A 15,165-nucleotide genomic window follows, 5' to 3' on the forward strand; every position below is an offset into this window, starting at 1 on the left:
TTGCTTTGCCCTCTGCAGCAATTCTGTTTATCTGTAGATGCTGCTTTGTGGAACTTAATTTTTGTACAAACATATTGTTTACAATTTTCTTTAACTGCTTATGTATAGTTGTAACCTTTAGTATGGCACAGTATGACCTTTGTTGTTTTTGTGCCAAATAAACTATGAACTAAACCAAAGTCAGAGATTGCACGAAGGCTCCTGGAATGGCTGTTCACAATAAAGGGGATTACAAGGCACCTGCTGAGCAGTGAATACACCTTTTGGAAGTGACAGTAAAGTAAAAATAACTTGAGAAATCATAGGAATATAACAAGGAACCACATCTAATTTTGTAGATCTGGAAAAGGCATATGATGAGGTGCCAAGAAAAAAGCTGTTCAAAATGCTAAAATTATATTGTGTAAATGGAACATTATATCGAGCAATGTATAGTCTGTATTTGAGTTGTAAGTCAGCAGTTAGAATTCAAGGAGGTACAGGGAAGTTGGTTAGTTTGTTAAGTCAGGTGTGAGACAAGGGTGCACATTCATTCTGTTATCTATTTCCAAATTTAAATTTACCATTTTCATTAAAAACTGAGTAACTAAATAGCTAAAATGTTTTATTTGTTTGTTTGGATTCTCCAATGAGAATGCAGTTGAACCAACTGGTTTTCATAAATTGGAAATCTGATGTTGATAATTTATTCTGCTTGAATCCAACTTGTTCTTATCATCTGCCAGTGTGGTTGGCCGAGTGGTTAGCATATCCCTCTCCAACCAACAATCGTGTTTGAATCATGCCGTGGGCATGGATGTTTGTGATTGTCTTTAGGTGTTGGAGATGAATTTCATCACCCGATTAGAGACTACTGCTTCAGGTATTGGAGGCCTGAAATGACTTGCAAAAGTTCCATGTTTGGTCTCTAAAGCAGGGTTTTTGGACTGTGTAAAAAATAAATAAAAAATGACAAAAAAATTCTTAGCCCATCCATGGTACAAAAATATACTGTAGGTTTATAATAAATTTTTTTGGGTGAGAATCAACATAAAAAATCTGTATTGATCATATAAATGAACGTATCATTAAACCTGATATCAAAATTGGAGATATTTAACTCTGCCCTTTATTTTATGCAGATGCTGTTATACTCTAAATAAATCCAGTATGAGTCTACAGGAATTCCTAACTAAATTGAATAACTTCTTTCTGTGATAAATATGGTTTGAAAATCAGCAATAAATATATTATGAAAATAGGTAGGAACATTGATAAAAACATCAGCTACATCCCAAATGGAAAACCTATAGAGCAAGTAAAACATTTTGGCTATTTAGGTAGAGTTTTTAGTGAAGATGGCAAATTAAACATGGAAGTATACAACAGAATTAACAAAGCTGGTATGGCAGAAAAGTCAACTGAATGAATTTTTATAGATTAAGAGAGAAAGAAATTACTCAAAGTACTAAACTAGCCATATACAAGGCATTGTGTAGGCACACATAATCAAACGGGAAAAATCCTGCATGGGCCATCACAAGTTTAGAAGTGAAAGAATTTTTTTTCAAAATCTGCAGCTGCTATCAAAAACCAGCCTAAGCTTGAATAAATATGGATGCGTATTGCTTCCCAAAATATGGGAAACATGAATCCTCTGAGATCTCCAGCAAGCACCTACAGAGAGTGCTCTACTTTGTTAGCACTCTAGCCTTTTGTCGATGATCGGTTTTGTTGCCTTTGTGACATATGAAGCAATGATTAATTTGCAAATTCAGATAATCTTAAAATATCAGGGGGAAAATGTTTCTAGTAATTTAAGCATTTCATAATGGATATTAGTAAAATGTGAGCTTATCCAAGCAATGTATATGAAACTAAAAGGAAGTTTGCGATTATTTTGCTTGAAATCTGATTTAATGTGAAATGGAGAGTTGAGGCACAAAGCTGAGAAGAATATTAGCCTTGTGATTTGTTAGTTTGTGCCAGATCTTGGAATTTCAGCATTATTATACTTCCCTTCCTCTTTTAACTCCTTATCTTTTAATGAGTTGAAGAGTTTATAGTTTATTTTGAAATTAAGTAGGTCTCTAGAGATGAACTATATGTCAAATGGTCTCTTAAAAGTAATGTTTCTTGTAATATATATGTTATTCTTACTTCAATTTTGTTGGTTGCAGGTTGAGAGGAGAAGGTTTGGCGTTAAACAAAATTATACTTAGTATTATGTAAAATTTGATCTGTAAAAGTAACAGAAAATCAATATCTGCAACTTGATATATATTCCTTGTGGTATAAATTTTAACCTCTTTTCAATTCTGTGTTTATATGCATTCTTTACTAACTAAAACAGAACACATCTGTGAGACTTTGCCCAAAACAATATTTGTAAGTGAATTCTCTTGCATACATTTGCATCCTTTCTTATTCATGCATAACTTGAATATTTCTTCCAACTTTTCTTTTAACATTAAGGTAACATGCCACATTTTGATGACAAATATAATTGCTTTATTTTTTAGGCATGTTACTCCTGAGAAGTTTTTGTTTGAACCGCTTGATTCTAATGAACTTCTTATTATCGACAGAGTTTCAAATGAAATTAGCTTGCAATGTAAGTTATTTGCTAAAAAATATTTTTTTTTTTTAAGTGGGTGTGTATGTATTAAAAATAATACATACACACCCACTTTTATACTTTTTTATATGTGTCTATTGTTGTTTTATATAATTCAGTTATTCTAATGGATCATTTTAGTTGTGAAATAAAAATTTTATTTCATGAAACTTAACGAAATAGTTCTACTTAAAATTATTATTTTAGCCAAAACACCAAACTAACAGTATACATGACAGTGTTTAAACCAGTTTTAAGTTACCAATCTGATAGTTGGGTTTGATCAAAGACTAGAGGCCACAGATATGAGGGTTCTGAGAAGAATTAGGGGTTGCACCAGTGGTAGCATCATATTAAAAATGAAGATATTAGAAAGGAACTTGAGATTATTAGCATTCAAGAATGCCTCAGCAGATCTAATCTAAGGTGATATGGCCACTTATATAGAACAGGTGAGAGGCAGTTAGCAAAACAGGTATTTGATGCCAGGAAAGAGACCCAGAGGAAGACCAAGGTCTAGGTGGAGTGATTCAGTCAGAAGTGGCTTAGAAGATGAAATGTTAGATATGACAAACCACTTCCCCTAGACCTACCTGGTGTATACCAGGTCCCTTGCAGCTGTAAACTGTCCTACTTTGGCCAAACAGGCAGGACAGCAAATATCAGAATCTCAGAACACAAGGATTACATCCGATTTCACCAGTACAGCCACTCTGGGCTTGCAGACCACGCTCTGGATACTCGCCACAGAATAAGATGGAAGAAAGCCACAGTAATACACCGCAGCAAGTTCAAGTATGAAAGACTATTCATGGAATCAGCCTCGGCCCTTAGGAACATGCCAAACCTCAACAAATTTGGATGCATGAGACTGCCCCAAATTTGTGAAACTTTTATCAGAAGAACTTCAGCCCCAAAGGCCAAGAACTACCAATATAGCCCGCCAGAGGGCACCATCAGGACTTTAGGAAAATGCTAGCTTCCTAGCTTCAGTCTCATTTGCTGTTATTAGTACTTGTGTGCACGTGTCTTTGTAGTAAGTTCCCAAGAAGATGGCAACGTGACGTTCGCCGAAATATCGGAAAGTATATATTAAAGTTTATTTAATCTATATTTCTAGTATACGCTGTCAATTCCTTAAATATTAGTTATCATGTTTAACCAGCATATAAGCCTCTCAACAAGAATAGATATGACAAAACTGTAGTGCTTATAAGTATTAGACTGATTTGGAGGAAAATTGTTGAAGAGAGATTAATAATGTATACATAATCATGTAGTGCTGTCATAGTAACCTAAACACCTTTTGGGTGTTTAGGTTACCATGACATTTTACCCCTACTTTATTCAGCATTTTGATCTTAGGAATACATTCATGCTGTTAAGTATTTCGTTGTCAATTCCCAAGCAGCATTTATTTCCTTTCTGCTCAACTCTTCATTGCATAGTATAGCTCCAAGGTGTCTCCTAAGCCTGTCATAATTACCAGCCTCGTAATTCCACATATATCCTTTCCTCACAGAAATCTTCATGTGGCTAGAACACAACCCATATAATCACTTCATGATCACTTTCACCAGCTGGAGGGAAGTACAAAATCCTGCTCAGAATTACATTCTATGATTAAAATGATCAGACCTATAACTTTGTATCCTTGCATGCCCTCTTTTACATACTAAAATAGATGTTTCTCAAGAACTCAAATTCATTTTCCTTATTTCCAAATGCTTTCTCCTCATTCTAATCTATATTGCCATAATTAAAATCATCTATGATAATCATCCTTTCCTTTTTCACTAACCCAAATTGCTTATACATTTCTTCATTACCTCCTTGCACATTCCCTAGCCTATAGCAACATCCAACTAAATATGTCTTCCTGTCAACTTCCACCTCATACTACACTGCCTCAAAACTATTGTCACTCTTTCGCGTCTACCATATCTAGACATAATTCTTTTGCTATCATCAGCAGCACTCTCCAACCCTTTTTGTCCTTTCTATCTCTCGAAAAACACTGTACGTTTCAATTTCTATTCTCGTCATTTTTTTATATAAGAAAATATTGGCTAGAAACTATTAAAATGGTCCATTATATTTCTAAAACAAACAATATGATTTTCACTTTCATCCATTTATTTACAAGTTTGAATATAATGAAAAATATAAATAGTAAAGGGCATCATGTGCTTATAAACAAATAACAAATGTCTCTTTTTACACAATTTACACTAACAAACTGAAAATCATTTGTTAATGTAAATTGTGTGATAAGAGACATCTGTTTATTTATTTGCACATGATGTTCTTTAATGGCATTTTAATCAAACATTTCTTTTCACATATAAAGAATTTGTGGTCTGACATATTTGCTTACATAAACAATTCATCAAACTCTGTCCTGTATAATAATTGGACTGTAGATACTGTTCAAAAGAGACCATTTCTGATGGCACTTTTTTTTTGGGGGGGGGAAATAAGGTTTTTGTCACAAATGAAATCATGACTTTGTCTATAATTCTTTTATAATTACATTCCTAGCAACCATCATCACTGATATGGTAGTTGAGCCTAGTTGATAATCTGATAGAATGTTTACCATTTATCAATCTAGATATTTACATGCAGTAAATATCTAGATTGATAAATGAAATTTTAATAAAAAAAAAAATGAACAGTACTGAAAATAAGGTTCCTTCTCATTGTTAAAGAGATAGAAACACTAACAATTCCGATGAATTATTCAGATACTTATATAATACACTGACAAAGAAAGTTTATTAGAAGTTTTATGATACGTACTCACTAGTTAGTCATGGAGGCAGACACAGAATGATTGAGGAATTAAATAGGATTAATAAAAATATAACACAGGCCAAATTCTTGCTTTTTTTAAGCATGTCAACAGAAAAACAAAAGTGAAGGGAAAAAAGTGTAGTTGTAAAGCCAGTGGTATTTTCTGAACTTAATAGTTATTTTCAAGTAGATTGAATACAATTTTCATTCATTCTCTCATGGAAAGTTCAAGTATATAATGATGTATCAAAACCATTCAATGAAATTTGTAGTACTGAAAACCATTAGAAATTGACTTAGGAAGTTGCATGCCAAACATTTGATATATTTTTACTACTTGGAATACCCAGGCTCTACCATTATCAGAATTCTGCATTCTGATAATGGTAGAGCATTTTCAAATTAAATGTTACAAAATTTGGAAGATTCGTGGCCAAATTTGAAACTATACCTGACAAACCAAGGCAATCAAAGTCATCATTGCATGAAAAGAGCAATGCAAGATATTGAAAAATATATTGACAGTGTGGATGCAGAATAATACTACAAGTAATTGGAGTAAGACAGTTATTATAAAAAAAATAGATCATATCTCATACATTAAAATGACTCTCTATGAAGCAATGTTCAGTACTGCACCTAAGGTAGGTTTTTTGTCATCATTATCAATTTTCTGATAAGTACCCTCAAGAGGTGTTCATGCTACTATGATAGCAGTGCATGATTAAATTTACATTATTATTAATCTTCTATCCACAATTTTCCTCCATATGAGTCTGTTACTTGTCAGCACTCCAATATTGCTGTATTTAACATTTCATGCTTCTAAGGCACTTCTGACTGAACCAGTACACCTAGACCTTGGCCTTCCTCTGGGTCATCTCTTTCCTGACATTTTGGCATCAACACCTCTTTTTCTAACTTTTCCTCACCCATTCTATTTAAGTAGCCATACCACATTAGGTTAGCTCTGCCTACACATTCTTGAATGCTAATAGTGTCAAGTTCCTTTCTAATATCTTCATTTTTAATATGATTCTGCCATTGATGTCATCTGTTCACTCTCCTAATTTTTCTCAGAATCCTCATTACCTGTGGTCTCTAGTCTTTGAGCAAGTGTTTTATTTCTCACCCAACACTCAGATCCATAACTTAAAACTGGTTTAAACACTATCTTGTATACTGCTAGTTTGGTGTTTTGGCTACTTTCTGTTTTATTCTATATAAATTTGTTCAGCTGGCCACCTACCATATCAGCTTTGCTTATTCTGTTGTCTATTTCCAGATTTAACTTGCCATCTTCATTAAAAACTGTGCCTAAATAGCTGAAATATTTTACTTGTTCTATACGATTATCATTCAGAATTCAGGTGAAGTTTTGGTATTTTTAATGCTGATTTTCATGCCAAATTTGTTACAGCTGTTATTCAGTTAGAGAATCCTAGAGACCTGCACTAGAAGACTCTTAACTTTATCCCATGCCCTACTAACTCCTTTCCTTGCAGTTCTTTATGCCATGGTTCAGATTTAAGCTTTTTCCTAAGCATGTTTTAATCACCTGCCTTGTAGTTCCACAAATACCCTTTCTTGATGGAATATTCCTCATGTTTTACAATCTCCCAAGTCAAGACTACCCAATTAAAGGCAATGTTGTCACCTTGGTTATGGATAGTTCTTCTGATCCTATGAACAGGTCCAATACTCTCCCACCCAAATAGGCTCACTTTTCCAATCTAAGGATTCTCCTTGCTAAAATTTCCTTTTTAGAATTATTATTATTACGTGACATCCCCAATCCAAGACTCATCGAGGGATGGCACCTACTCCATCACTCAATCCACCAACTACAGGGAATCACATCATCTACACCAGGGTTGTCCAAAACCCTGCCCTCAGGCTGGATGTGGCCTGCCTATGGGTTTTGATTTTTACGAGTGAAAAAATAAAATAGCAAATTTGAATCTAATGTGTATTAGATATTTTAATTCTATCACTAATCGATAATTTCAATGTTGGTAATTTTATTTGGTGATCACTATATATCCACTTGTTTTTCAAATATTAGATGTGTCAAAGAAGTGTTCTTACACTATTTTGTTCCAACGCGCATGCTCCAGCACTCACAGGGAACATGAGGTTGTGATTAGTGCGCAGTTAGCATGGTTCGTTTGTTCAGCTATCAAGTTTGTGCTGCTCGCCAAATTACTGGAATGCACTGTGATGCTGTCCTCGGATAAATCTTTCTTTTTTAAAGCAGCCCTTAGGTTACCTAAGGTTGGACGGTCGTGATCTACACCAATGCCATCTACTGCCCACCACCACTAGTATTTTCATATACAATTACAAACATCGATTCTAATGGCAGGATTCAAACCTGCAGGCCTGTAATTCCTCAATTATTTGTCATAAAGTGAAAATGTGATTGTATCAACCTCTATTTGGCTTGAACCCAGCTTGTTCTTCTCCATGTTTCTTTTCCACAATCTTTCTCAACCTCTTTTCAAGGATGCTTGCATAAATCTTACTTGGAACACTTAGTAGAGCAATTTCTCTATAATTCTCACATTCAGCTTTATTCCTTTTTTTTTTTTTATAGATGTGAGCTATTAGAGTTCTATTGCAAGCACCTGCAATTTGGCTTTCTGACTAGACCCTGTTGTGCAGAACTGACTCTTCAGTTGAGGGTACCTGGTTGAATGAAGGACAGAAGTACTTAGGCATCCACCTTGACATTATCCAAATGTGTAACATGGTCAACTGGATGCAGCTACATAATTGCTTCAAATAGGTACTAGGAAAATGAGATTTTCCTTGCCTGTTTAAGCAACTTCTTACTCAAGGTAAAAAGTAATATTTATCAACCAGATGTCTTCCGGTGCACTGTGGCACATCTTCAAATTATTGACACTGCGTGAAGATTTCTTCCATCAGACCCAAAAGTATAACACAATCCTCTGAAACAAAGTCTTCTGGACAACTTGGCAACACTTTCAAGGCACTCACCACTGAAAGACGCAAATCAGACTTATACAACAACTCTCAAACACATATTGAAAGCATCTACCAGAAGATCATGATATCCACAATCCTCAGAATGGTCACCACTGCACCCTCACCTCTCAAGCTACCTTCACTCTACTGAGCTGCATACAGTTCTGGAAGATTTCAAAACCTTATCACACACTGACAAAATTAACAGTTAGTGGTGCATAAGCCACTGCTCTCAAACAGAAACACAGAGAGTCCCATAATTGGTCAGTACCTTCTCTTCGTCACATGGAAATGAGCAGGAATAGGAATCAGAGGAGACCTCCTGACCTAGAACCTTAAGTTGAAGATCTTGAAATGCCTACTGCTGAAAAACAACCAAATTAAAAAAATAATAACTGGTGCAAACTGCTATTACAAAAGTCTCTAGATATCACCTCAGGGAATTGCATGAACAACTTGGATCATCTGAAGCCTCATCCTTCCAACTTCAAGAAAATTTTACACTTCCTAATGTCAGTTCTTCTGACCTCACCCTCTTCCACTGCTGCAAACCTACACATGATATTCAATTTCAGGGGGATCACCTATACAAAACAAAGCGTATCAGAACAGATATTGGCATAAGACCAATTTTTAATGGAACTTGTGCAATTATAACATTTTATTATACACACGTATTCACAAGAATATGCATGACCAGTTAGTTTCTGATTGAAATATTTGCAGTAATGAAATTGCTATATTCTCGTGAATACTTGTTTATAATAAAAGATATAGGCATACGATGGAGAATGGTACAACATATTGCCTACTTCTGATAAGCTGCACAAATTCCAACCTAGAGAATCCAGTCTTTGTATCTTCTGCAACATCCCAGGTACATTGGAAGACAGATAACTGACCTGGCCTACAAACAACGTGATTATCACCAAAGCAGCATCTTGGACACTGCTTCTCATGCATGTTACTGCACTCACAACCAAGAAGACTACTTCTTACAGATGTGAAGGAAAATATTAATATTTCTTGTAAGAGAGGAAACGTTACTGTATATGATCACCTAAAAATAGGTCTGGATTGGAGACAACAGTACTTCATGTAGCAGCAAGATAGCTGAAGGTGATAATGAACCGTAATGTTTCCTCTCTTACAAGAAAGACCTATGTTTTCCTTCATTCTATTACTTTTACAAATACCTGTCATATGTTTTTTTCTCTATTCTCTTAAAGTATCTGCTGAGTTACTTGCAAGGAACTTTTGATCATCAGTTTCCTAATATGTACCCTCAAGGCTGTTCAGACTACTATGACTCCACTACATGATTAAGTTTACATCACTACTAACCTCCTATCAACAATTTTCCTCCAAATTAGTCTATTACTTTTCAGCACTGCAATATCATGGTATCTAACATTTCATTTTCTAAGGCACTTTTGAATGAATCAATCCACCTAGACCTTGTTTTTCCTCTGGGTGTTTTTTCTGCCATCTTAGAATTGAAGGAAATACAGGAAGATGGTTTGATATAAAATGAGGGGTAAGACAAGAATGTACATTATATCCTCTCTTATTTCATCTGTATGGATCACATTATGGAAAGAAAGTGGCATCAGGCCTAATATTAGAATTGGAGTTGCCAAAGTTAGCTGTTTGCTTTATGCAAATGATATTGTACTCCTAAACACATCTAGTGCAAGTCTCCAGGATTCTCTAACTAAATTGAATAATACCTGTAACAAATGTGGCATGAAAATCAGCATTAAAAATACCAAAATTATGAAAATAGGCAGGAACATAGAAAAACTTCAGCTGCATTCTGGATGGAGATCCTAGAACAAGTAGACTATTTCAGCTATTTAGGCACAGTTTTTAGTGAAGATGGCAGGTTAAATCTGGAAATAGACAATTAAAAGGCCAAACTGGTATTGTGGGGTAGCCAGCTGAATAAATTTATATTGAATAAGACAGAAATAAACCAAAACACCTAACTAGCAATAAACAAGACAGTATTCAAACCAGTTTTAAGTTATGGATATGAGAGTTGGATTTGAAATAAAGCACTTGAGCAAAGACTACAGACTACAGATTATGAGAGTTCTGAGAAAAATAAGGGAATTGAACTTACGGCATCAATGGGAGAATTATATTAAGAATGAAGATATTAGAAAGAAATTTGATAGTATTAGCATTCATGAATGTGTAAGCATAGCTGATCTAACGACGTTTGGCCACTTAGATAGAATGGGCGAGGAAAGGTTAGCAAAACAGGTGTTTAATGCTAAGGTGGCAGGAAAGAGACACAGAGGAAGACCGAGGTCTAGGTGGATTGATTCATTCAGAAGTGCCTTTAGAAGGACGAAATGTTAGATATGACGATATTGGCGTGCTTACAAGTAATAGGCTGATTTGGAGGAAAATTGTGAATAGGAGATTGATAATAATGTAAATTAAATCATATAGTGCTGCCATAATAACCTGAACCCTCCCCCCCCCTTGGGGGTATGTATCAGGAAATTGATGATGGTGACTATTGAAATGTACTCCTGTTTGCATTTTTCTTGAAAATTTTCTTATACTATTCTACTATCACTTGTTTCATTTGAGTCTTTCAAAGTTATTACTCCAGACATCTAGGATATCCTTATCTTTAGATTTCATATCATCTTTATCATCTTTGATTCCTTTTACAGTACTCATTTCTAAGCTTTTTTTTTTTCTTCTTTTCAATAGCCTCCAGAATATTTTGCCATCTTCCTGATATTTACATTCTATATTCTTACCAGTCTTCCCATGACTTTTGATTGGGTACTTTCAGGCATAGCTTGACTCTCTTACATTTTACTCTGTATTCTTTGTGACATCTGCTGACTTATTTGCTAGGAACTTTTCTTATGCTTTTTTTCTTTTCCAGGGCTGCTTCTTTAACGTCTTATGTCAACCACAGGGTTCTTATTTTTCTATCCCTGCAGACTACTTCACCACATTCCTCACTAGCCAAATCAATCAGTTTTCTTTAGAGTTTACCACTGAGACTTCGAGGTTTGGTTCTTGTTTTTGAACTGTTTCATTCTATCTTTAATAATGCTTATATAGTTGAGTCTACAGTTTACTTCTAAAAGCTGCACTTAACTTTAATTGTTTTCAAAAACGTTTTTCATACTATTCTATTCGATGTGATATTTAGTTTTATCCTAATTAAAACTGAGTGATGATCACTTCCAATTTCAAATCTTCCATGTATGCTTGTATCCTGAACAAGCATGAAGCTATCACTGTCAACATTAATATAGAAATTATAGTTAACAAAGCTTTTCTTAATTCTTATGTCTGCTCTCCACTTAAACTTGTGCACATCTGTATGTTGGAACATAGTGTTTGTAATGACTAGTCCATATCCTGAGCAGAAATCCAGCAGTTACTTTCCATTATTATTAACCTTGCCCTTTTCTCTAATTTTCCAAAACATTTCTATATGCCTTAATGGATTCAGTTCCCAACACGTTACACTTTTTCCCATTTTCTTTGTCAGCTGCCTGCTGTAGTAAATTTGTACCTATGGTGGGACCATACGTACAAATAAGTTTCATTGAACATTTCCCTCTGTGAAGTTTTCCCACATAACTCGAATTGAGATTGTCTTCCAATCAAGATGTTCATCTTCATGCTTGGTGTTGAATGCTATTGCTACTTATTCCCTTCCTTGATCATTATTGCCTGAATTTAAAATCGTATACTTATTATTTAGTAAGATCTAATCTGTTTTGGTCTTGTTTGTTTCAGTGATGCCAATTATATCTACATGGTAGCTTTCCAGTTCTTCTGCAAGCTCTATTTTCTTTTTGTTGTGATGCTCCTTATATTTATGGTTGCTATCTTCAGTTCTTCTGGTGTTGGGTTTGTTCTTCTTCTAGATGTTTAGTTTGAGTCTGTTTTAGTGGCTGACTTTTTCGTTGCTTGCTTGATGAAAACAGCAGGTTTCTTATTTAACCAGACAACTCTCCATCTGGCATTAAATATCATTATCTTGCATCATATACTATTTGTGGTTTAACCGAATAGAGAGTACAATATGGTCACCTAAGTCCCAAATTTCCCGACTATCCTCGTTCGTTTAGTACCTAGTGGATGCTTATTAATGGGGCACACACGTGAAGGTCAGGATTGGACATTAGGTCAGAAGCCATAGCTGGTTTTCTGCATTTCTTAAAGGTGATGTGGAGGTCTCTTCCCAGTTATTTGACTTTTAAGTGACCAAGGAAGTTTTGATGTTTGTTATTTTCCAGGACTTCCCAAGTCTGCCATTCTGATTTTTTTTAATTTAATTTAATTTTTATTTATTTATTTTTTTTAATCATTGTATACAATTTCACTACATACCTTGCTTCCTGAATTATTCAGTTAACATTTTCTTCATATTTTTGCAGTGAGCTTCCAAAGTTTCAATCTTGCTTTCAAAGTCCTTTGCTGAAGACATATATTTTCTTGAAGTATATTTGTGTATCTGGGTCTACAGTTTATTTCTGAAAGCTGCTCAGCTCTGAAAAACATTTACATATGTTTTACTTTTCAGTATGATGTTCACTTTTATCCTGCTCAAAAACAAATAATCACTTCCCATTTGATCCCTTGTTTATTCTTATATCCTGAACCAGTGTAATAATATCGTTATCAACAATAACATAATCTATATGACGGCTTATTTCTTGCTCATTCTTCTCCACATGAATTTATGCACATCTTTATGTTATGTTTGGACCTGTACTGAACAGAAATCTTGCAGCTGCATCATATTTAGCTTTGCTTATTTCATCTTAGTATTCTTGACTGAAAATCTTTTGAAATCACTGGCTGTTGGATGGTAGTTATATGAGAATTCGATTGTTATTGTGTAGATGCCTTCATGTTCAGTATTTACTGTTTTTAGGTTACTAAATCTGGGTTCTATATTCAGTAACCCTACTCTCTCTCCTTTCTCCCCTAGATCCAGGTCTCTGTTCTGTTGTACAATCCTTAATTAGCAGCTTTCACTTATTCCCATTGTACACTATGATATTTCTAACTGAATTTTGTTCTGTGTTCTTGGACCAATTTGTCTCTCTGTAGGATGAAAACCCTGAGTTATCCAGGAAGAAAACCCTCCCACTTTACTACTCCTATCCAGCAATCTCACCTTTGATTGAATTGAATCATTCTTTCAATTGCCCCTTAAAATGTCTTGATGTCTGTACAGAAGTCATTAATTAAAACTCAACTCCCCCCCCCCCCCCCCAAGATTAAACCCTGAGTGTGTTACTGCAGTGCATATGAAATACTAAAAACACATGAATGCAGATATAAAAGAAACTGCAAATATAAATTGTGAAATAGATGTAAAAGAATTCCTGGATTACTTCACAGATCTTTGGACAAATAATACATCAAAAATAATTACACCAATAACTTACAAAATGCTTGAAATGATATAATAACAGTGAAAGAATTAAAGGACAACCTAAATAAAAGATAGCAAATCAGCAGGAGAAGATGGGATAAACTCGGAACTGTATAAATTTGCTGGAAAAAAATTTCATCAGAGATTATTCAAATTTTTAAATAAAATATATACAAATGGACAAATACCAATAGAATGGGTTGCAAGTATAGTAATACCTTTATTTTAAAAAGGGGATAAAACAAAACCTGCTAATTACAGAAGTATTAGTTTATTGAACACATGCTACAAAATATATAGTAGAATACTTAATGAAAAATAGAAAATATACAGTGAAAAAATATTATTAGAATGTCAAAATGGATTTAGAAAAGGATGCTCTACAATGGATGCAGCTTTTTGTTTAAAACTACTTATAGAAAAAAAAAATTTAGAAACTCATAGATTACGAAAAAACATTTGACAAAGTAAAAAGATATATACTGTTTGATATATTACAAAGAATAAATATACCTAATATTTCACTACATGCAATACTGAATATATACAAAGATAATGAAATAAAAATAAATGAAAAAAATGTCTGAAAAACAAACTATAAGCCAAGGAGTAAGACAGGGATCTCCTCTGTCTCCAAGACTTTTCAATATTTATATTAATGAAATATTAATACAGTGGAACACCTTAAACAAGCCAGGTATAGAAATTTCCTGGAATAACAAAATAAATACGTTATTATTTGCAAATGATCAGGTAATAATATCAGATAAGGAAGACTATTTACAAAGAGCGATATATAATTTAAAGGTTATAGTAGAACAGTTTGGAATGAAAATATCCATAGATAAAACTAAAACAATGGCATTTTGTGGACAAACTCCAGTTAGAAATAATAATAGTTATTAATAATAAAATAATAGAACAGATAAATACTTTCAGTTATCTTGGATGTGAAATATCATATGATGGAGAAAAAGACCTAAAACTAAAAACTTCAAAATTTTTACAGATTCTAGGCCTGATAAATAGAACACTCAATCCAAATATAGTACAAAAAGAAACATGCTTGAAAATATACAATACTTTAGCAGTGCCCACATTATTATATGGCAGTGAGATTTTGAGCAATAAGCAAAGAATAAAAACAAGTGAAATGAGATTTATGAGAAGAACTGCAAAATAATAAAACATTATTAGACCAAAATGGAACAAAGCTATTTTAAAAGAACTAAAAACAGAATCAATAGAATAAAAACTAAACAATTATAAACAAAAATGGATAAAAGATGTAAACCAAATAGCCAACACCTGATATCCTAAACAAATAATAAAATATAAACTAGTTGGAAAG

At 33.9% G+C, this 15,165-nt stretch overlaps 1 protein-coding gene across 5 annotated transcripts in view; it reads left to right on the forward strand.

Annotated features, from left to right (window-relative positions):
• Sac1 (phosphatidylinositol-3-phosphatase SAC1) overlaps positions 1-15,165 on the forward strand; it is a 359,287-nt gene that overhangs the window by 13,010 nt on the left and 331,112 nt on the right. For all 5 annotated transcript variants that reach the window (XR_016549855.1, XM_090408681.1, XM_090408682.1 and 2 more), the window contains exon 2: positions 2,502-2,593. Coding sequence is in view for 4 of the 5 variants with exons in the window: in XM_090408681.1 (XP_090264807.1) it covers positions 2,502-2,593 (92 nt within the window). In the remaining variant the exon portion in view is untranslated. The remainder of the gene's footprint in view (positions 1-2,501; positions 2,594-15,165) is intronic.

This window comes from Typopeltis vanoorti, chromosome 18 (genome assembly GCF_054136105.1).
Source record: "Typopeltis vanoorti isolate ZY-2024b chromosome 18, IOZ_Tvanoo_1.0, whole genome shotgun sequence".
In the NCBI taxonomy this organism is placed as follows: domain Eukaryota; kingdom Metazoa; phylum Arthropoda; class Arachnida; order Uropygi; family Thelyphonidae; genus Typopeltis; species Typopeltis vanoorti.